Source organism: Myiozetetes cayanensis, unplaced genomic scaffold (genome assembly GCF_022539395.1).
Source record: "Myiozetetes cayanensis isolate MyiCay16 unplaced genomic scaffold, myiCay2020 scf5-8, whole genome shotgun sequence".
Taxonomy (NCBI): Eukaryota; Metazoa; Chordata; class Aves; order Passeriformes; family Tyrannidae; genus Myiozetetes; species Myiozetetes cayanensis.
In genome coordinates, this window is record NW_026087742.1 from 108,532,359 (window position 1) to 108,555,860 (window position 23,502).

Here is a 23,502-nt window from a genome sequence, read left to right on the forward strand (position 1 = left end):
ATATTTTTCTCTAATCACAAAAGCAAAATGTTTAATATTTTTTCTTATATAGGGTGCTGGTTTTAGCTGGGGTAGAGTTTTCTTCCAAACAGTTGGTACAGTGCTGTGTTTGGGATTTAGGATGAGAATAATGTTGATAACACACTGATGTTTTAGTTGTTGCTGGGCAGTGCAAGCCAAGGACTTTTTAGTGTCTCATGCTCTGCCAGCAAGGAGCTGTGCAAGAAGCTGGGAGGGAACACAGCTGGGAAGCTGATCCAAATGGGACAAAAGGATATTCCATAAAGTAGAACATCTTGCCCAGTATATGAGCTGGGAGAACTGTCTGGGAGCCACAGATCCCTGCTGGGAGACAGGCTGGGCAGCGTTTAGAGGGTGGTGAGCAATTGTATTGAGCATCACTTTTTTTCTTGGGTTTTGTTCCTTTCTCTCTCTCTCCTTTTCATTATAATTATTATTATTGTTACTGCTGTTGTTATTATTTTGTTTATTTATTGTGTTTCTATTATTAAACTGTTCTTATCTCAACCCACAAGGTTTACTGTTTTTTTTTCTGATTTTCCTCCCCACCAGGGGAGTGGATGAGCAGCTGTGTGGTGCTTTGGTGCCAGCTCTGGTTAAACCACAGCATGAAGTGACCTGGTTCCTGGGCTGGAGGCTCAGTAAGAGTGGAAAATATGAAAAAATAGCCCATCTAATGTCCTCAGTTTTGGCCAGAACAGAGAAGAATTAGCAAGGCTTGAATGTACTACACAAGAAGAGCGTTAGATTACACTTTGAAGCTTCTGTGTACACTGAATTACTGGAAGAGAAATAATACTTGTGATTATTTATCAACAAGGATCAGCATGAACTGCATCTCAGACCTGAGGTGATTAAAAAATGGCAAGTCTGGGCACAGATAACTCTTTTGTGCTTTCTATATTACAGCTCAGAGTTTAAAGTTCTATAAAGTGGCAACACATTTTTTAGCAGAAAACTTGACCAGTTGTATTATTTACTTTATCCTTTGTATCAGAAAGAAAAAGTGGGCTATTTCAACAGTTTATATATATTTGTGTTATGAAAAATTATATGTAAAGATGATAGAAACATGTTTGAAAGAGAACTGTGGGCATGATTCAATGGTTAACTTATTTCCTAAATGAATGAGAAAGGAAACAAGTTGCTGCAAGCTTCTACTCTCACTTCCTTATGAGAGAAGACATAGAGGCTGTCCCAGAGAGAGTGGGGCTGTTGTGCACACACATCTCAGGCAATCATGGGTAACTGGGTGGAGAATGAAGGACTGTCCATCTTCGTCGTTGTAAGTACAATTTTTATTGTGATTTGTGACAAGAAAAAAGTTCTACAGAAAGTTGTGCTAAGCAGTTCTCACTGTGCCAGGGAACGATGCACCTGACCGTGCTGAAACTAGGGCAGCAAGTGCAGGGAAATGCTTCAAGGGAATAATTTTTTCAGGAGTTCTGTCTGGTATCTCAGTTGCTGTAGTCTTCATTGTTAACTGAGAAATGATCCAATATTAACTTTAATTTGCTTTGTTAGAAATATTTTAGTTAAGGAAAAAAGTGACATTGCAACTCACTTGACTGTGCACTTCAACAAAGAAAGCAACTACATCAACCACCTTTTCTTGCACTTTTGTAAACAAAAGTGGGTGCAACTGAAGGCACAGTGTCCTGATGGTACAAAATATGTATTAGAGTCAGATTCAAGAATTGAGAGCAGAGGATCATGAATCCTTCATCAGGAGAACTAGTTATTTTAATTGAATTTGTTTACAGCTTGCATAGAGGGGCTGTGAAAGTAGGTTAAATTAATTCTGAGCAAAATTTAAAATCGTTGAAAATCCCAGTTGCATTTAAGAGTGCTGAAGAGTAACCAGGGCAGTCCTCCTTGGAGAAAACTGTTAATATTTCAGTGTTTTTTTCACTTCACAGTGTGAAGGGCTACAGGTATACCTAAATATATATCCTATATGCAGATATATATATTAAATACATATACAACACAAAAATGTAAGAGCAGTTAAGGTGTTGTTGCCAAGTGTGCTTAGTAGATGTAAATGGTGAAAGGAAGAAAAAGAAGACATAGAACTTAGATATTTGTGGTGATGGAAATGTGAACATCCTTATTCAAAGGAGTATTTCTGCTGCTATGAAGAATCAATACTTTCATATTACACTGTAGATGAGGAGCTCTAGTTTATGAACATAACCCCTTAGCCGTGGCACTTCAGTGCTTTGAAAGGGTGTAACTGTGTTTGCTGTCACCTTCAGTGACTTGAGGAAGTTGAAACTGCCAAGAGGTCAATTTTGGCTTTTTTTTTTCTTTTTTTTTTTCCACCAGAACTGAAATATTAAAAGAATTAAGTAAGAGGCCTTTATTTTGTTCAAATAAGGAATGTGGGTTTAAAGCCTCAAAGCTATAACAAGGTCAGCCAATAGGGAAGGAAACCAATGGAGACACTGATAAAACCAGCTAAAAGGACAGATCAGTGGAAGCCTTACTGAAGGGTTCTGCTTTGGCTTGCTGCAGCTTTGCTGCACATTGACCAGGTACAGGGTTGTCCAGTGCTTGACAGAAACAGGACAGACACAATTTCTACCGATGTAACTCAACAGAGCAGAAACATGTCAGCCTGAATCCCATCCTGTGCTGCCTCCACTGGTCCTGGTCAAAGAAATGTCTGACTGCAACTCTACCCAAGCTGCCAAGGGTCCATGTTTCATTTGGGTTAACACCCAGAAGAACTGTAAAAGACCATCAAGATAAGGCCAAGCATCTTGCTGTTTTAAATGCTTAGGATATTTATTTAAAGTCAGAGTGTGCAAGAGTGTATACTAAGCTTTTAATCCTCACATTAATCCTGAGCACCAAATCCTTGGTGTTTTAATGAGGACTTGGGGATTTCCCATATACTGCCTTGCCCTGTTGGAAATCCCTTCATTTCCCAGTATTTATTTACATTTTCAAGATCTGAACTAATCCCAAGGTTTGTTTTTTTTATATATAGTGTCAGTTGAGCCAAAACAATTAGTAAAATATGTCAGGATAACTAGGGTTAGCAGGGGTGAGGGACTGTAATGTCACAGTTCCTGGAATCCTCACCTTCTGACCAGAGAACTATCTGAAAGTCTGAGAACTGGGTTCTCTCCCAGTTCTCAGACCTTCTCTCTGTTTTCATGCATCACTCAGAAAACCTACTTAGACTGAGTGTGCACTGATGCAGATTTGTTTCAATATGGGACATGAAATCAGCCAACCAGCTCCAGGAGGGCAAATGCCCAGGTTCATGATGATCTTTTTGCCCAGATGAACCTAAGAGTTGATAACTTGTCTTTTGCTAAAGAAACCTGAGAAAACTTGCACCATGAGATGAGCAAGTGTGAGAAAATTCTGCAGTACAGCTATGAAGAAGCCCAGTTTTGGGTAGTCTGCATGCTACCAATATTTAATATTTCCTGATGGCTGATTTCAGACCCTCAAAGCCTCCTCTTCAATTCAGCCCTAGGTGTAATTTAGGCTATCTGTGTTTAGATTTCAAGCTTCTTTGTCCTTTGTCATAACTCCTAAGTCTTCCTCATACATGGGTTAATGTGCCTGAGGAGCTGCCATTTGGAGCTGCCTGAGGAACAACCATAAGATCCCTAAATTTTAATCATGTTTGGAGATTCAGCTACTCACAAAATTAGTTAAACACCTGCAATATCGTGGTCCTTACACAATTATGTGTAAAGTCTTTGAGCTGTGCAAAATTTTCAGCCACACATTGCTGTATTTTGGTTTATTGCCACTCCTGTGCCCTGTGTGCACACATCAGAGCCCATTTACACCAGAAAAATCATCCCTGCTGAAACATTTATACCCTGCAGAACAACTCTCTGTGCAAACAGAAGCATGGGGAACTAATCGACCATTATCTAAACTGTGCAAATTCAGATGGATGATCTCTAACAACAAACTGTAAGCTTCCTGTTTAATTCTCTTTCAGCTTGTGTGGCTGGGGTTAAATGTCTTCCTCTTTTGGTGGTACTACCTTGTGTACGATGTCCCACCAAAGTTCTTCTACACCAGAGTACTCCTCGGCGTAAGTACACGACATTATTACCTTGGCATAGACAGAGCACAGCATTTTTGCCTGGTTTTACTTGATTGAAGCAGGGTCAAGTGGCTGGAGCAGCAGGTTCATGTAGGAGTTAAAAGTCACATGCAAACAGGTAACTGAATGCAGAGAGATGTCAAGTGCTTCTGAAGAGAAAGCTGGTACACAAAATAGAGAGATCCCATTCCGAACATGTTTTCTGGTAACTATTATGCTCCTGGTAATAAAAGTAAACATTAATTGTGGCTTCTTTATTAAGCAAAAGATGAATAAAATATTGCCATTGAACTATTGTGCAGTTATTTTCTCTTGCAAATATTTTTTCAGAGCATGAATAGTTTACAAAGATATGAGCTCTGAAAAGCAATCATCACTCACATATTCATCAAGCATCTGAATTACAGTTCAGTTGTGAAATGATCCTGGATCCTGGGCTATTCAATATAATCCAACTGTTTAATGCAGCATTATGTGTCCTACTAAAAACTTGCTTCCAAAGCTACCACGGGTCATGACCAACTGACAGGGAAAATTAATTTGTTCACATATTTTAAAACCCTGATCGCAGACACAAGAATCAGCCTAAGCTTCAAATCACAGAGCACAGGGTTTTGTCAAAGGTTTGCAAAGCCATGGTTTAATTCAACAAAGCATGAAATCCCATTCTGCATACAGCTTCAGATCTGTGTTCCAAATCCTGTCCTTGGCAATCATGGTGTAGTTGCCTTTGAAGTCTCAGAGACCTGAGACTTGGATAAGTTTGGCTCAGTGTAGCCCCAAGTGAGTAGCTGTGGTCTGAAACCTGAAAGGGTCCCAGTCCATGCAAGGAAAGCAAATATTATCTTTTCCTTCCCTTCGTTGTGTTTGGATTAATATGGTCATTATTCCCTCATTTCAAACAGTCTTTGTTCAAAAATCTGAAATAATTTAGGGTGTGAAAACCAACATTAAGGAAACAGATTCCTAAAAGATGTGGCAACGAAAGAGAACTTACGCCACGTCCCTCATAAGGTGTCCATCTACCATAACCCCCAGTCAAACTGAAGCAACAGCTGTGAGACTTTCTTTACAGCCTTGGGACATAAAACTCTACTAATGGTTAGATTTGCATCTGTGTTTGACTGTTGTTTGCCAGACATGACGGGGAGTTTTTTATACAAATACCGTATTATTTCAAAACTGAAGGTGTCTATCTGGAGGAATGTGTTCTGCCTGCACATGTGTCTCTGACTTGACCAGAGCATGATTACTGTGAAATGTGAATGCTCTCTAGGTCTCACACTCACTAGAAGTTGTGATATAATGAATAAATTAAATTTGTGCCTATCTGTGTCCCGTATAATGTCTTAGGCAGTGCATTTAATAACAGCAACTCTCCAATTACAGCGTGCCTTGGCCCTTGCAAGGGCTCCTGCAGCTTGCCTGAATTTCAATTGCATGCTGATTCTGCTGCCAGTATGTCGAAACTTGCTCTCCTTCCTCAGAGGATCAAGTGCGGTAAGATGAAGAAAGCATTTCAAAATTTATGAAAGATATTAACCTGAACAGCCTTGCAAATATGCCGAGAAACTTTGTCCAAGTTCCCCAAATATACCACACTTTGGGGATGTCCTCTTTTAAGAAGCAGTTAAGCCTGGAGTTTTGTTATGAGCAAGACTGAGATCTACTGGTGTATCTAGAGCTCTCTTGAGAGGCTTAGCCTTGAATTAGTCCTCCCTTTTTTGATGCCTCCTTAGCCTGGTGCTGCCCTGTGGATGCAGAGTCCCTCTTTTGGCTGGCAGTGGCTGTTGGTGCTTACACCCATTTAGAGAGGGATATCAGCCCATGTCTGCCATCTTTGCATGATCAGCCTAAGACAAATGTAGTCTTTCACAGACATCCAGAATGGGACTTTTTCTTTAGCTGGTTCATGAATTACATTCTTTCTTGTCTGGTTTGTGTTTCCATCTCAAGATGAAACAGTTCACAGCCTTTTGACTTTTTCTCCCAAGTGCAGCTGTTATACTCAGCACTAAGGAACCATCACTAAGACAAGCACAGGTGATTCTATGTGACAGCTAGAGGGACTTTCTATGATACTACTGACTGTATCACACTGCCAAAAACAAGATTTCAGGCTATTACAGCAGAATAATGCAGATAGTGAAGGTCACAATCCAGTGAAAAAGCAATATTCTCCTCAAGCTCATGAAATGTCCTTCCAAATATATAATGATTCCTCTTTTCTTTCTGGCCCCTCTAATAAACACATGATCAACAAAAACAGTTCACAGCAGCTGGTTTTCATCTCTAAATCTAGTATGAATTCTTTCATGCCAATGAGACAGCCTGTGGGGGCTGAAAAAGCAGAGCAGGAGAGGAAGTGGTAAAATAGATGCAGTGTTTCAAGAGTCCTTCATAAGGGAAGAGAGCAGGATATGAAGTAATAAGAAAATAATCAGAGACAATCCAGGCTGTTCCTCCATCTAGTACATATATCCTGAAAATGAGTGTGGTTGAATAAATGAGATGTGACTGCCACATTAAGCTCCTAAATTACGTTCAGGAGTAAGGCCGGGTACAACACTTTCTAAGGTACAACACTTAGAAATATAAACTTGGAGCCACACACATTGGGTTTTCATCTTTTCCTGTACTCCTTCAGATTCTGTGCTGCTACAAAAGCAGACAACCATAACTTCCATGTATGTAAAAGGAAAAATAATAGTAAGTAAAACTGTAGGGTCGAAACTGTTCTCCCTCCAACCCGAGACAGATCACCTAGTATCTGCCAAAATTCAGAGCTGACTCCTCAGGCTTCAGAAGTCAATAATGAACATAAATTTTGTAAGAAATATGGTTGCTAATGGACAAATGCAACAGGAAAATGACGAGGTCAAGACCTTCTTGAGATTCCACAGAGGTTGATCTGAAAGGGGGTTGGGCAGAGATCTCCCAAGGTCAAAGCAGTGAAAGATCTCAAGATACTGACAGATTACTGAAAGGCTAAAACCTGATTCCAAGCACTGAGAATTGTACTCCAGCTGGGACTTCCTGCTACATTTTATTCTACAATCTTTTTAGTTGTGTCTCAAGGTACAGAGAAATTTCTCCTGGCTGATATTACAGTCTACATAAATCATTGCAACAGCCCCAGGGTGTTTGCTCCTTGTGTAGAAATGTTTGTGTAAGTTTACAATGTGTTTACTTCCCTTGGCCAGCCAGCAAACCCAATACAAAGCTACAGCACATGATAATCATGCCTTCTGCTGTGTGGAGACAGCAAATGCCAGCTTTACAGGAACTTAAAGTTCTAGGAAGACTCCCAGTGACTGCAGCACAATTCAGATGGAGCCTGTTAGGAACCCATCATCATCCCTCATGAAAATACCATTGTGTTTTTCTTAAGAACCAAATTCTTTGGTTTGTATCAGCAGAGATTTTTTTCTGTCCCTTTTTGGGTAACTCCAACAACAAGTTGTAAGTGAATTCCTGCAAGTACACCCAGTGTTTTGGGGAAGGAATCCCTTTGTATTATCACCATAAGTGATTAGCATATTTGGGATGGGAGCTGTCTGAGACAGTTAGACCCAAGCTTTACAGTCCATTTCTACAGTGTGAACCACATCTGTGGGATCCTGATGCTGAGTGGCAACTTGAGAATCTGCCATGGTAGACTGTGATCCTTCCTTCTGTTTATAACCTGTAATTTAACATAGATAAGACACATACTTTTGTCCTACTGGATGCTAAGTTTTTTCTCATTATCAAAAACTTAGTTTCAGTGAGACAGGTTGAAACATAACCTGTTACTCCCATTTTCTGAAGTATGGGCTAAAATATTTTTTACTACATCTAGGAGTTCTAGATTTTTCCTAGCAAAGCCACCAATTGTTGTGCTCAGGGTCACTGTTTTTGTCCCTGCATTTAAAAAGTGTGCATAGACCACACAAACAGTCTTCCAATATGCTTTTTTTCTTCATACCCGAAGTGCTGCTCTACCCGTATCAGACGACAGCTGGACAGGAACCTCACCTTTCACAAAATGGTGGCATGGATGATCGCCCTTCATACTGGTTGGTACTCTAACTTTCTTTGTTTGTAGTTTTCTTGTGCATTTTTTTGCTCAGAATCTAAGTGGGATTCAAGTTCTTAAGGGTATGGGAAGAAACCCGATTTCACTAACCTAAAGGACTCAGCATGTGCCAAAGCTTAAAGCAGTTTCCAAATATTTGTCAACTGGCAGAGAGCAAAAGATAAACAAGAAAGAATAGTTTTATTTTGAACCATCAACATGATTTATGAGATTTTAATAAGGGGTATTTAGCAATGCCCTGAGAACCAGGTATCCTGGTTTGAATTCTTGTTCAGATTAATTTTTTAGCTGGCATTTCTGAAACAAATAATAAAAATTATTTAAAAAAAAAAAAAAAAAAGAGGTATAAAAAATGTGGACTGGCCATGAAAATGGTTTTATTATATTTTATCTCTCATTTCCTAAACTAAGGGGTTTCCACCTTTTTTTTTTTTTTTCATCAAATTCATCATTTCTCAATGCAAGTACCTTACAAATCACACATCCTAGACCAGTCCCTGTATCAGCACATTACTTGAGCTGAGCAGGTTCCCTTCCTGAGCTGCGGCTGAAATCTGACCAGCACTTCATAGGAAAGTATCAGGGTGACACAGGTAACATCAGGCCACAAAGGAGGTCTGCAGCAGAGGAGGATTGTTTGGGCATGTTTGATCTGTATCTGTTTTGAAGGTGAATAAGTATCTTCTTATACAAGAGGAGACAAATTTTGAAAGCTGTAGTAGAATTAGTGTGAAACACCTCAGTTGTTTTAGGATTTTTGATACATTCAGCCCAGCAAGAATATGAATATTATTATTATTAGTGATACAAAACAACAAAGCAGCACTAACAAATGTGACCCCCAAAGAAATCCAGATTCACTTCTTGGCACTTCCACATAAACCATAGATGAGGATGATCCTGACAAATAATTTAAGCCATCCCATGCTTCAGTTTCCCATGTATTAAGGTACTACTACTTGCATTGTTGAATACCTGTGTTAAACAAAGGCGTGCTGGAAACTTCCCTTTACTTCTTACCCATGCAAATTTGGTAAACTTCAGGTGGTAAAGCTTTAATAGTAACACACATCAGTGACCTGAAATTGTGATGAAGAGGGTGGGAACGGCAAAGCTCTTAAGCTGCAGTTGACAAATGTGACAATGTTTCAAAGGTAACCCCAAACCACTGAGTACTTGTGCTTAATGCTGATTATTTCCTGTCCCTCCCAGCAATTCACACCATTGCACACTTATTCAACGTAGAGTGGAGTGTGCATGCCCGTGTTGAAGAGAAAGAAACTCTGGCAGCTGTGCTTTCCAGCCTTGGTGACAAACCTCAAGAAACCTATGTCAACTTTTTTAGACAAACTATTGGGGTAAGTGAAATCAGGCTGTGAAATCCTTATTGCATTTATTTTGATGATCATATAAGAACAGAGTGCCTATTTCTGGTGTGCAAAATCCAGGTTTGGGCCATCTTGCAGCAAAACCTTGTATAATTAATTCTCTCTATTTGTCGGGAACAGCGTTGCTAAAATTTGGTGGCACCTTGAACTTTTTCACCTTAGGATTTCAAAGTAGTTTAAAATCATGATGCAAAACCAAATACCCTGCAAAGCAGTCTTCTGACTGGAGTGGGATTTTGGCTTTACTGGCAAACAAATTCTCAGAGGGTGGACTTCAGACTTGTAACAAGGTACAGGGCTTGGTGAGTGATGGTTCAACTGGCTCTGCTTTGGTGCCCTTCTTTAGCTCAATATTTATTTCACAGAATCCTGTGGGGGGCCTATATGTGGCTTTCACGTACTTGGCTGGTCTCACTGGCGTTATCATCACGCTGGCCCTCATTCTGATCATCACATCATCCACCAAGACCATCCGGAGGTCGTATTTTGAAGTATTTTGGTACACCCACCATCTCTTTGTCATCTTCTTTATTGGCCTCGTCATCCACGGTGCTGGGTGAGTATTTGTGCTTAGTCACAAAATACGTGATAACTACAGTGTTTTAATTTAAAGCCCTCTACACCCATGAGAATAGGATCTCAGTCACTGAGCAACAGGTTATTTTTGATGTGCCAGTCAAAGTGGTGGGCCAATACAGGCTCTGAGGGCCAAGAGGCTCTCGCTGATGGGTGCAGCAAGCTGTCCACACACACAAGAGGTTTTATGAGATTTTGGCAAACAGCTCACTGACGCTCAGCTTCTTCTGACATCTTAATTGTAAAGCTCTTTTCCAAGGTTCCTGTTTCTAATTGTTAATTTATTTTTCTCTCCTAAAAGAAATTGCTTCACACACATGCACATAAGGGGATCTTAGTATAAAAATTTTATAGAGTTTAGAATTTTGTTGGGTAAATGAAAGCTATAGTAATCATAGATATGGATTTATGTTCCAGATTGGATGAACTTTTAATATCAGCAGCATTTAAGAATTGATTTTTAGCTGCTGCAGCTCAGATACAGGGCAACTCTAAGTTTTTCTAACATCCAAATGCCAAACTCTTTTTTCCATTGTTACCTCATTCCATATTTTCTTTTGAAATAACTGAAAACCCTAATGAAACAGTTTTAATACTACACATTTTATCCCTTAGAAAAAATGAACTTTAGTTCCATTTTACAAAACCAATTATGATGAATAAAGAAAAAAGAAAGACTCAAGTATCCATGCCACATTTTGTAGTTCATAATTACACTACATTGTCCTTTTTAAAGGAAATTCTAGATCCATTAGAAAGCATGCTTGAAAAATGCCCAGCGAAAATTGACTATTCAAAACCACTTCTTTCCGGCCAGTAATGCCATTAAAAAAGACAGAAATGAGAGTAAAACAGGAAGAACAAAAATAGAAGGCAGATGGGGATCACCCCCAACTATTTGTCCATTCCAATTTTCAAAACAAGAAGAATGTTTGTGCAAAACCTACTGAAGGAAAAGAACAAATGATTCATGTTCTCTGCAGCAAATATTGTAGAGTTACTGACACAATGTCCAAACTTGCCAGTAGTTACTACAGAATGCTGTCATAAAGAGGCATAGATGTCAGTTTACCTCAGGAAACAGAAGACTGTCACATGTATGTATTTATACATAGATATATATATATACACACAGAAAACCAAACCAAATACTATTAATAGACTCAAAGGGACAGATTCTCGTCTGACACAAGCTGTTACATCGCTATTGTAGCACTAATGTTTTTTTGTGCATGAGCTATGTGTCACAGACAAATGTCCCAAATTTCTCATCACAATAAATGTAAAAAGAGGAGAGTACAGAGGAGTAGTTCACTCTGCTTTGGAAGCTAAAGAAAGACTTTCAGCCAAAAAAAAGAAGTCATTTTAAGGCTATACTGCTGAAAGCTGAATTACAGTACCAGAAGAGCATCTACACTGAGTTGTAAGGGAAAATAAGTTTTTGTTTCTCTTGTACAGGGTACTGGCATTTTCAAACCTTGAACAGAGCTTAGGGCAAGGCACAGAAACTCTCAAGCCCCCTTTCCCTTAAGCAATGGGGTGAACAAAGGGGGAAATGGGCTCCTCCTGTTCCCGTAACTCATCCCAGAGGGCGGCTCAGCTGAACCCGTTGTCATTAGTGGGGAAGTAAATTGCAACTGCAAACTGCAACTCGTGATGTTCCTGGGACAGTGTCACTGCTTCCCTTTATTTTTCAGGCAGGATATTAATCAAATCTTTAACGAGGAAGAGGTTCATTAATAATATTTATGAGCAGTGCAATATCTTAACTTTCAAGAATGTACACAGGCTTTCTAATAATCCTCTGATAAATCTGTCACCCAAAGATAGCCATGCATATGACTTAGATACCATGGGGTTTTTTTGAAATATCAGAAATGCAGTCTAGTTCATGGACACTGAGCTAGAAAAGCAGAAAGGGAAGTCAAGGAAAGAAGATATCGACAGAAATACATAGCCATAAAACCAAACAACCTGATCAGAATCAGAGTGTTTCTAGGCAAAATCATCAGATCTAATATGAATTTCTCTATTATGATTCTTATCTACTAATTTTTATCTACTAATTGCCATCATTTTTGGGACTCTCACGTGCCCCTGAGGTTGGCAGAACTCAAGAGAGGGGCAGGAAATAGTGAACAAGATCAGAATACACTTTTTCCCCTCAAAACTGAAACTGTCTCTCAGCAATAGTTCTGCTGCTGGAAATACAGCTGGATCAGTCAGAATTCTCTATAATAAAACAAACAGCAACAACAGAAAAAACTCCTAACCAGGCAAGAATATAAGGGCCAAAAATCAGCTGATGTGAGCTGGTATAGCTGGCATAGTTGCTTTGTGTCAGAAACATCTGTGTTCACTCACACCATCTGAATGGCTGCTCCACAGCTTTAGAGGGAGAGGAAAGGTCAGAGTAAGAACATATGTTGGAAAGGGCTCTCCAAATTTGTAAGATAATAGACATAATCTTTGTACTGGTCAGCAGAAAACTGATTGCTTGTCAACTCCAGGTTTCAGATTTTTTGGTGGTTTGTTGTTGTTGTTGTTGCTTGTTTGTTTGTTTGGGGTTTTTGTATTTTTTTTTTATTATTGTTTATTTGAAAAAAAAAAAAGGTAGGATAACTCAGAAAAGAAAAAAAGCTCTCCTATTATGACCACATCCTGGAAATGGCACTCTGGGTTCTTTACCTAATCTTGAAATCAGTATTTTCTCCCAAGATCTTTCCTCCCCATTTTTACTTCTTTACTAGCAATTCTGTGGGTTTGATTAGAGCAGTAAAGCTGTATCAAAGCTGTGGCAGTGTAGAAGTCCACAACTCAGTATAAATAGAGTAGTACATAAATAGAATAACAGTAAGGGACAGATACCTTCATTTTAATTTCGTTGCCTTAATGATCTTTACTTTTTTTCCAGGCGTATTGTACGGGGGCAGACAGCTGAGAGTCTGGCTGAACATAATCCAGAGATTTGCTACAAGAACTTCACTCACTGGGGGAAGAAAGGGGCTTGCCCAATCCCCCAGTTTTCAGGGAATCCTCCTATGGTAAGAAAAGTTGGCTTGAGTGTAGATCTGATTGAAAATGTTTACAGTTTACTTTTTTTCTTAAATAATATATGCACCTGCATAGAAAAACAGCCATGTAACCCTCAGTGCTCTTCAGTGGCAGCTTTCCTTACATGAAGCAATAGATTTCAACACAATGGATGATAAGCAGAAGTGGACTACAGACAGACAGACAGATAGACAACTCCACTTTCAGTGTACGCTAAAATGAGCACAATTAACAGGCAAAGCAAATGAGCAAATGGTATCTGAGAACTGTTTATCCAAAAAGTGAAAAATGGCTTCTGGGGTTTCCTAGAAACTGCATAACAGATAGTTTCAGATTATTAATGGATCATTAACAGAAAATTAATGCCTCTGGAAAAGTGACATTGAAACCTCAGCTTTTATTGACTAACCAAGCTGGGTTTTCTTTCACATATCAGACTGATCTGTTAACAGAAACCACATATTTTACTGCAGTAATACAGACATGAGTCAATAATACATTTAGAGTTTTACTCCACATTTCACTTTGTTACCTTATTTTTTAGACAGGGACAAAATTGCTTGTAGGAAAACATCTTGGTGTAACTCTGGTAGAAACTAAAAAGCCAGATGTAACTCTGTCCAGAATTTTGAAGGAGTCATTTATCTTAAGGGTTCCCAACTCTGACTAAAAGAAACCTAGATTACTTGAACTTCCTCTCTGCTTGTAGCACCTCCAGGATTTGATTTAACCCAAGTTGCCATATAGTCGAGTGGAGGGTGTCCCTGTCCACAGGAGGCGGGTTAGAACTAGATGATCTTTAAGATCCCTTCCAACACAAACCTTTCTATGATCCTATGATTTTCATCACCTGACTTATTGTCTTCTGCTTACAGACATGGAAATGGGTAGTAGGTCCCATGTTTCTGTACCTGTGTGAGAGGTTGGTGCGGTTCTGGAGGTCACAGCAGAAGGTTGTTATCACAAAGGTATGTGCTGATGCTACACCTAATACCAGGCAAAACAGTACTGTTTTTTTTCCAAATGCTGCAGCAAAGCCAGAGGCTCCTACACAACAAAGTTATCAGTGAAAGGCATGTTGTGACTGCTGTCATGATGCAAACCTCTAACATTCTCTAAAAGGGACCAAGAGAAGGAAGTTTAGCTAAGGCATAGGACTGAATCTTAGCAAAGAGAATTTTCTTTGTGTCGGGTGAAAAATTCTACAATGCAGAAATTCAACAGACTTAAGAGTAATTTAAGATACAGAACCAATGACTTCTGAAAATGACAGTTAAAGTTTGATTATTTTATACCCTCAAATCTAATGCTGAGCTTCCACTCCCAGGATGTGTTGCAGAAATACTAGCACAGGTTCTGTAAGCCTGACAGTCAAATTTGCAAGGCTCTAAGTTCAAACATGTAAAAAGTGCCCTGGCCTTTACCAGTGTAACTTCCTTACATGACACTGGGCTGCATCCTGAGGACACACCCTGTTCAAATGCTCTGGAACAATGCTGACACATTGGAAGGTGCCTATATATACTAGTGTGCTTTTGGTAATTTTACCAAAATATCTGTGAGCCATTTCTACACCATATGTCTATGGTGTCTGTTTAGTGACCTGTTAGCACAAAATGTCTTCCATAGTCGTAAGCACTGCTATTAATACTTACATTAGCAGATAGAGAGGCCTGATTCTCCCTCTTGCAAATCTCTTTTGAAAAATGAAAATAACTTTGGTCAGACAACTTTAGAACTAAAAAATCACAGTGGCAGAATTACTAGCAACTACTAGCCTTGCTTCTAGAATATTGCTTCCATTTATTCTAAAAAAACAGCCAAGGTTCCACCCAACTATATGTCAATTTCCAGTGGTACTACCTATCCAATTCCCTATCTGTAGGAGGATAGCTCTATGTTTTTCCCCTTTATTTATTTACAGTCAGTTCCATTAAAAACATGCTCTGTGTCACTGTGTAAGGTGCATCTGGAATTAACAACGTGCACACATAGATCTGGTGATGTGTTACAAGATGTGCCGGTCTGGCCTGTCCCTTTTGGAGGGACTCCAAGCATGGTGTGAAAAACTATTTAAAACAAAAAAATTGACATTTTCTCCAGGCTTTCATCTGGCTGTCAGGTGCTGTTCCTCACTCTCAGTTCTGCTGGGAAGACAGTTTCACCTGCTTCCCTTGCTCTCACAGCAGAGGATGATGACAGGGATGGAAGATGTTGATACATCCAGTGATCAGTGAACAGTGAACACAGACATTGTCTTTTCCTATTTTTCTCCCTTGTCCTTCTCACCACAGGTGGTCATTCATCCCTTCAAGACAATTGAGCTCCAGATGATGAAAAAAGGCTTCAAGATGGAGGTTGGACAATACATTTTTGTCAAATGTCCAGCTGTGTCTAAACTGGAATGGCATCCATTTACATTAACCTCTGCTCCAGAAGAGGATTACTTCAGCATTCACGTCCGTATTGTGGGAGACTGGACAGAGGGCTTGTTCAATGCCTGTGGGTGTGATAAACAAGAATTCCAGGAGGCATGGAAGCTGCCCAAGTATGTACAAAGAATCTCTGTGGTAAAGTTAACAAACACCTGTGACAGTTTAAATTTTGCTCAACCAGTTTGGTGACACCAGCGATAAAACCTTGACTACTTTCATCACAGCTTTAGGTGGCTCTTTACAGTTTCTTCTATCAGTTCCACCTCTCCTTTTGCTGATGAGTGTTCAGTCCCAATATGCATTGTAGCAGACAAATACCCTTTTGCTGTTATTTTAAATGGTGTTAATAAATATTCACTATTGATTTACTGAGCATACTTTCCATTTCAGGATAGCTGTGGATGGCCCCTTTGGAACAGCGAGTGAGGACGTGTTCAGTTATGAAACTGTTATGCTTGTGGGAGCTGGAATAGGGGTCACCCCCTTTGCATCTGTGCTCAAGTCTGTGTGGTACAAATACTGCCACGATGCAACCAACCTAAAACTCAAGAAGGTACATGTCCTCATCCCCAGAGCCCATGTAATTGTTCAAGAGCCAAGAGCCCAAATCAAAACAGGTACAGCAAAGCTTATCTGGCTCCAGATATACGTGAGTACTAAAAGAAGAAAGAGTCCAGTTGCCTCACAAGGTTAGTAGGAGAGATCAAAAGCAAAAGCATAATGAAAGGAGAAATAGCCCACGAGCAAATGCACACACCGACTGTGGTCCTGGGGATTTCCACTTGCACTGCAGATGGTGTTCAATCTGCTTGAGGAACACAAAGTCTGAGGTACTAATGCAGCCTGGGCAAATATTGCATTCCTTCCCCAAGCACAAAGAGAACAACTTTTCATCAGTGGAAGAGCAAAGTTACCATCTTCCTCTCCCCTCCTGCACCTGGAAACTCCCTGTGCAGAGGTGTGGGGTCATATTTTGCAGTTGTGGTCCTATTCAGAGAACAGAACTGGTTTTGTTATCTGCTTTATCTTGCCTGCCAGCAGACAGAAAGAGAGTTCACCTCTAAGTCATTTCTTTATGTCCTAACAAACTGTTTTACAAGGATGTAAGTAGGGAAACATTGTGAACTAAAAATGTGGAAGAGAAATAGAAAGATATTTCCTTGTTCTTTCAATAAGTCATTCAGCTTTACAACCCTGCCAGCATTAAAACTCCTGAATAGCTTCAACAGCATCCTACCCATCTACTGAAGTGGTCAGGACAGTTTCTACAAGAACTCCACAATCCTCACTCTGTCAGCAGACATAAACCCAGAAACCATAAGTGCCTATATCCCCTGACAGCTCACTCTTGTCTCTTCCAGATTTATTTTTACTGGCTTTGCAGGGACACTCATGCCTTTGAATGGTTTGCTGATCTCTTGCAATCTCTGGAGGCCCAAATGCAGGAGAGGAATAATGCAGATTTTCTCAGCTACAATATCTACCTTACAGGCTGGGATGAAACTCAGGTAACCACACGGTGGAAAATATCACTTCCACGTGCACTGGGGTTAATGTTAGCAAGTCTGTTTTGATAAATGTTCAAGTGGACTTTTATCCTGGGCGTCCATCTGTCTCTCAGAGCTTTTGAATGCAGACAGGTATTATCCATCAGGAGTTACATGAGATCAGCAACTAATGTGCACTCTGACATCCTATCTGGTTTACTCTGGCCGTGCACTGTGGGAATCAGGCCTTCCTCATAGCAACAACCTCAGCTGACCATGGAAGTATCTCTAAAACAGCTAATGCTGCCTAAAGCACATAATTAAGAGCATTTTGGACCAGAGAAGCTAACGCACAAAGCATGAACAATAGCAGCATATTTGTTTCAGGACTCCCATGGGTTCCTTGTCTGGTCCCACATCTGTAGATTGCTGTGAGGGTACAAAGGAGCAGCCACTTGAGAACGTGTGATGAATCAAGTGCTCACTCTTACTTTTAGTGAGGTTTTTATTTAGTTACATCTCACTGCTGCAAAATTCACCATGTGCCTACAGTGCTGTAGCTCAGCTAGACAGAGAGGGAAGTGGAGAAGCAAGGTAAGATGTTATCACACTTGCAGTGTTAAAAAACAGGAAGGGAAAAAGAAAAGTCCCACAATTTTTGCTCGGGGAGAAAGTTACCTGTAACTCTTTCTTTTTTCCTCACATAAAAGCTCTGCAGAACTCTACAAGGCCAGAACTTAAGCCCTTAACCACATCTTTTCCTGGTTTAACTGAACTGGTCTAGGTGAAAGTTATGCATATGGATCAAACCTTCCAGAGAGCAAACTGACAGGATTTCATGAGAGTCAAGGGAGTTGTGTTAATGTACCTGAAGGGAAAGTTTTGTTTTAATTTACAGCCTTACTTTAGAGTTCTTAGACCAAAACAGTTCATTGCAAAAGAAACGTAACTGATTGCTGTGATCAATGCTGCATAACTTTAACTCTTGAAATCGTCCCATATTTGAAAAGTAATGGGTAGATACTGATAGTCAGGACTTTATTACTGTTGGCTTTCCTTTCAAAACACTATAAATTCCATATTCTTTGTTGGGAAATAACGCAGTCAATATTGACATTCTTAGTTTTTTAACAGGACATTATGCTGCCATATCTGCCTCTGCCTTTACACTGTCCTTTGTGTTTCATTTCCCACAGGCCACTCACTTCGTGGTGCATCATGAAGAAGAAAAAGATGTGATTACAGGCCTTAAACAGAAGACCTTGTATGGAAGACCTAACTGGGAAAATGAGTTCAAAACTATTGCTGAGCGGCATCCTGGGTAAACCTGTGCAAACTTATAATATCTAAGGACTTCCTCTATCTAAATGCCATGTTCCTTTGGCTGATAAAGTCTGAGGAGCTTTTTTTTTTTTTTTTTTCTAGCAATCTCCAGGTATCTTCTATTCTCTTTTCAGCAATGAACATGAACTACGATCTTGACCAAAGCATTTTGACCTACAATTTAAAAAAAAAAAAAAAAAAGTCATCCTTTTTCGGTCAGGTACTTCTTGGAGTGTATAATTACTAGCAGAAGATTTAGGAAAAAAACATACCCCATCATGTCAGCTGAAGTAGATAGGAATGATAGGTGATGCCTAAATACCTCCAAAAAAACTTTCTACTTCCAAAACCGAAACCTGAATATGGATGACCTTTAATTAAGCAGCTAAAATTAGTAGGAAAAAACCAGGCAGCTTCTCTCAAGATTTGTGCCATAAGATCTTTGCAACTCTATTTCCTTAATCCAATGAGGTTGTAAACCTGTTTTCACTGACTTCTACTGAGTTAAGATTTAGCCCACCTTTATTTTAAAAGCAGCAGTAAGTTTTAAGGGGTTATAAATTTTAAGAAGGAGACATCCAGTTCTACTTTAGTTCCTGTAACTGAGGAAAAAAATAGACATAAAAAAAAGAACATAAAAATTATCTACAGGAAGAGCATCCATACCTAGTTTCTGACCATATTTTCATTTTCTCAACAGCTCCAGAATAGGTGTTTTTCTCTGTGGACCTGAGGGCCTAGCTGACACACTCAGCAAGCAGAGCATCAGCAACTCAGAAGCTGACCCACGAGGAGTACACTTCATTTTTAACAAAGAAAATTTCTAACTCCCTAAGCATGTGGGAGTCATTCAATACAAAGTCTAAAGACTGGATGTGTTTCTCTGTTTGGAGTCTGAGAGGGGCAGCCCCACTTCTAATGTCAGCTACACTAACACAAATCCCTTTGCTTCTTGGGAATTATTTTGGTGCTGTGGTAAAGTAAAAGAGTCAGGTTTTAGCTTAGGGAAGTTTGCACTGCCCTCCACGTGCTGGCTATTTAGTAGAAATCTATTTTCTTTGTCTGTGTGAGGGGATTTCCCCTCAATTAACTGCCTTTATCCTCCTATTATTCATCAGGACTGCTCAACAGTCCAGGCTGACATACCCATTTGGGAGCCAATTCACACTGATAAAGCTTAATGCTATTGAACAATAAAGCATTCTAGCATAATGCTACTAGGAGACAGCTTATCCTGGCTGCAGCCAGTCCCTGAAAAAAAGGGAGTTGGGGAAGGGTGACTGGGAAAGTTAGTCCCGTGCAAGAGGAAAACTCTTTTGCACACCAGTGTCTTCCAGGCTTCCAACATAACCCATAAACGTGCCGTCCAACAGAGCATGCAGGCAGCTGAAAAGCAGCTTCTCCTCTTTAGGGAAGTAGAGAGCTGGAAAGGAACCACCTGGGCTCCTGAGGACCACCCCAGCTGCAGGGGTATGACGAGGAGAGATTCAACCCCAGGCCCACACCTGGCATATGAGCCATCACTTTGCTGCTTTGAGCACTCTCAGTTTCAACTTCTTCAGGTTCATGGTGCAGGGATCCAAACAAGAAGAGGTTTTGTGTTTTCAAGACTGCCATTGCTGATTTTCGAGGCTGAACAAGCTTGTTGTTTAATGATTTAATGGGTATTTTCTGAAGCAGTCTTAAAAGCACACAGTGCTTTTGGCCCTGTTGCTCAGCTGTTCCCCTTTGATGGTGAAAAAGGCTTGAGAAAGGAGTGACCACTTTATTCACAGCTATGAAATAAGACTCCCATGCAGAGCACAGTACTTCTCTGTGTACACTACAGGTAGCAGGTTCTTAAAAACAACAACAAAAAGAGAACTGAAACTTTTAATAGCAGTAGGGAAAATATAGCAGAGGGGAAAAAAAAGGCAGTAAAACCAGAAGCATAGAAAAATTATTGAAAAAGCAAGCACAAAAAAGCCTTGAAAAAGCCACAGTTAAGTATACTATCAGTCTTCTGTTCATCCCAGTTGCCTGATTAGTGACTTTTAAACTCCACAGCCAAGTCCTGTGATAGTTCCTACACAGCACAAGACCTTGCTGACAGGTTCTTACAGCCACAGAAGAAAGTGGTGGTCTCCTTATGCAATTTCAGACAAGTTTGTGCAGCCATCTGGTCGCATGTGGCATATTTTACACCTCATCTTGCCAGACAGGATGTGTTCTCCATTTAGAGCATTTTTAAATGTTATTGAAGGTCTCAAAGCTACTTCAGAAAGACAACCTACCAGTTCCTATTTATTAATATCAGTTTTTGACAAATGTTGGCAAAGATCAACTCTTGGTGGGTAATTTTACACTTCTTTCTCTCAGAAAGGCCATATTCAAATCCAGATAATTCTGTCTGAAACACACCTATTAAAGAATAGTAGAACAAAGAACCAAAGAAACTTCTTCTGTGGAATAAAAAACATTGCTACTGAAATATAATAAGTATCTCATCCTATGCAGAGAGTACTGAAACTTTTGCCTTTGATTTTAATGAAAATGTGATCAAGCTTTTATACTCTTAGAAAGTGGGCAAAGAGGAATCACAAGGGTTCTAATGGAGACAGTATATTTATCGTATGAAGAGTCTCGGAGGGGTGTATTTTAAGTCACTCATTAATTTTCTAAAAGTTTCCATGTTTGTCCTTAAAAGGGATCTTTTCTGACTCAGTCATTTGCAATGACAGTCCCTAACCTGCTGCACACTTGTACCAGGGCTTGTTTGTCACCTGGAACTCAGAAAAAGTAATTACATGTTTATTAATAAATCACCATCTTCTTAAAACATATAAAAGAATAAGCAAGTGAGAGCTTCTCAGTTTCTTTCAAAAGTTTGTTATATTCATGCTAAAATAGCAAGCTATGCATTATCAGTCATGGTCTGAATATGTTTATGTCTAGGATACATGAGTGAAATAGAGAGCACTAAAATACAAATATAAGAGCCAAACTAGCTTGTCTTCAGGGCAGTGGGCTACAGGCGAGCCTAAAGGACAGTCCTCCTTTGTGGCCAAATGCCACAGCTTGCAATCTGACCAGATTTCCATTGGGGGTCTTGCTGAAAACTTCCTTCTTCTGTGTGTTCGTGGATTTTCTCTCTGGGTGGCAGGGAAAGGGATCACTTTCTCAATAAACTGATTCTTTTTCTGTGAAGTTGCTTACTCCAAAAGGCCTGCCCTGGAAACAAAGGGTGGTCTCTCACCTTTGTTTGAGAAACTGCAAATGGTTCTCAGGCAGTTTTGGGAAGGCCATCTGGCACCATGACCCTGCTGCAGCAGCACCATCAGTGTTTTCTGAAAGGCAGAGCTGTCTCAGGGTTGGTTCTGTAGATCTCGAGGTGAAGCAGAGCGAGTAGGGTAGCACTGAATGGTTGAAGGCAGGACTTGAGGGAGTTCCACGTATCATTGATGAGGGTCAATTGCCACCACAAAACTCTTCCTTCCATCTTTATAAAGCTCCTGATTTGTTGGGTGACAAAGTAAATGAGCTGTTGTGTTTGCTCTGGCAGAGCTCTGCCACTGCCCACACCCACCAGGGTCTCTGGGAGCCCTCCAGTATCACCCCCACTTCCAGTGGAATCTAAACAATACAAGGAGCTCTCCCAGCAAGGCTGTCCTTTCACAGTAACCTTCAGTCCTAGCTCTGCCTCATCAGCAGGGATGACTCTAAAAGAGGTAAAACACAGTCATTGCAGACAGAAGTGCAGTCTGTGTGACACACGTTGTTGAACTTAGGCTGTACCTGATTTTACAAAGGGGACTGACACCTGATCTGTCCTTCAGTTCCAAACAATTTGCTATTCAAATGAAAAATGATCTGCTGAGGGGAAGGAAAGCCAGTTGTTGGACTATTAAAATAACTGTTTAAACTCACAGAAGCAATTACGAGTTCAGTTCAAAGTGACTGAAGAATTGGCCTTGCTTATGGCCTCAGCGTAGCATGTTTTCCTTCCCTTCTTATATATTCTCTATGTCTTCCCATATGTAGTCATCTGAAATAAGCAGTTAATTAATTCACCAATATCCTTGCTCTCCAGTCCATTGTAACTAGTCTAACAGTTAAAAAGATCATGACCCTCTGGAGTGCTGCACAGCTCTGGTTTCCATTGGCCTCATCTTGATTTTGGAAAGTAGGAGGGTGTTTGGAGAGGACACGGCACTTGGCCATACTCAGACAACGTACTCAAACAAGAACTTCATCTGTACTGGGTCTCATCTAGTCCTCCTTCCTTCTCTGGTACCTACTTGCAAAGTGTGCATGTGGGCAAATGAGATCCAAGTTTCCTGCATTAAAAATGCTACCCCTCCTGCTCACCATCATGGTGGGGAAAACACGCCGATTGCAAAATAGGTCTTCCTCGTTGAAGTCTTTTAAGTCTTTCTCTGCTGGGTGGGGATTTTCTGCCTTTCAGTTCTCAAATGATGGGAACATCATTAGCGATGTTAAATAAATTAGAAACAGAAAGAAAAGCTGCCTGTGAAACACAAGTCATTTTTGAAAAAAAAAAAAAAAGAAAGAACGCTAAGGTCTCGTTATGGTACTTTTTCTGAGGATCCTGCTCTATTTTGGAGTGTTCTTAGCAAGTTAATGTTGACTGATTATATTTTTTCATCTTACAATGAGTTTTTTTGTAGAATTCAGAGCCAGGTGTTAGCCCTGACACCCAAACACATAGTTATATACATGCTCAAAGGAAGTTAGGAGCATCCATGAAGATGCTATGGTTGTAAGTGTTGGCAGGATCAAGATCCTCATGCCTGACTGTGTAAAACAGTGTCAGTTCCACAGACAAGTTGCAACATTTATTTGTCATGAACCAGACACTTGATTTTGCATTTGATACAGACCTTAGCAACCCACTGGTCTCATTTACATTCACCACACACAAACCAGCCCAGACTAGCAGTTAAACATAATCACAGTAGAGTGGAAAACAGTTGAAAGACTTGATGAAAGATTACAAATGCTTTCCAGTCCCATTTTGCACCTCTTCTGGCCTCGTTCCCTCCCTTTCCACTGGTACTTT

The 23,502-nt window shown here is 40.1% G+C and overlaps 1 protein-coding gene across 2 annotated transcripts; it reads left to right on the plus strand.

The window, feature by feature from the left end:
• Positions 1-1,097: 1,097 nt before the first annotated feature.
• LOC126649434 (cytochrome b-245 heavy chain) lies at positions 1,098-21,937 on the plus strand. 2 transcript variants are annotated; one of them, XM_050333577.1, is made up of 13 exons: positions 1,098-1,306; positions 3,995-4,090; positions 5,492-5,602; positions 8,076-8,160; positions 9,393-9,538; positions 9,934-10,124; positions 13,059-13,188; positions 14,074-14,166; positions 15,493-15,746; positions 16,024-16,186; positions 16,995-17,141; positions 18,317-18,441; positions 18,546-19,031. In XM_050333577.1, exons 1-13 carry the CDS (start codon positions 1,262-1,264, stop codon positions 18,688-18,690), a joined length of 1,731 nt encoding a protein of 576 aa, XP_050189534.1. In that variant the 5' UTR covers positions 1,098-1,261; the 3' UTR covers positions 18,691-19,031. The 2 variants fall into 2 exon arrangements, with proteins under 2 accessions (XP_050189534.1, XP_050189535.1); XM_050333578.1 differs by lacking the exon at positions 18,546-19,031 and adding an exon at positions 19,144-21,937 and having other exon boundaries at positions 1,100-1,306.
• Positions 21,938-23,502: the final 1,565 nt, after the last annotated feature.

What these genes read in the sequence shown, in the direction of transcription:
- LOC126649434 (XM_050333577.1), top strand. Translation starts at nt 1,262, where the DNA reads ATGGGTAACTGGGTGGAGAATGAAGGACTGTCCATCTTCGTCGTT. An exon ending in TTTCAGGGAATCCTCCTATG is followed by an intron (nt 13,189 to 14,073) that starts GTAAGAAAAGTT and finishes TTCTGCTTACAG; the next exon opens with ACATGGAAATGGGTAGTAGG. An exon ending in CAGGCTGGGATGAAACTCAG is followed by an intron (nt 17,142 to 18,316) that starts GTAACCACACGG and finishes CATTTCCCACAG; the next exon opens with GCCACTCACTTCGTGGTGCA.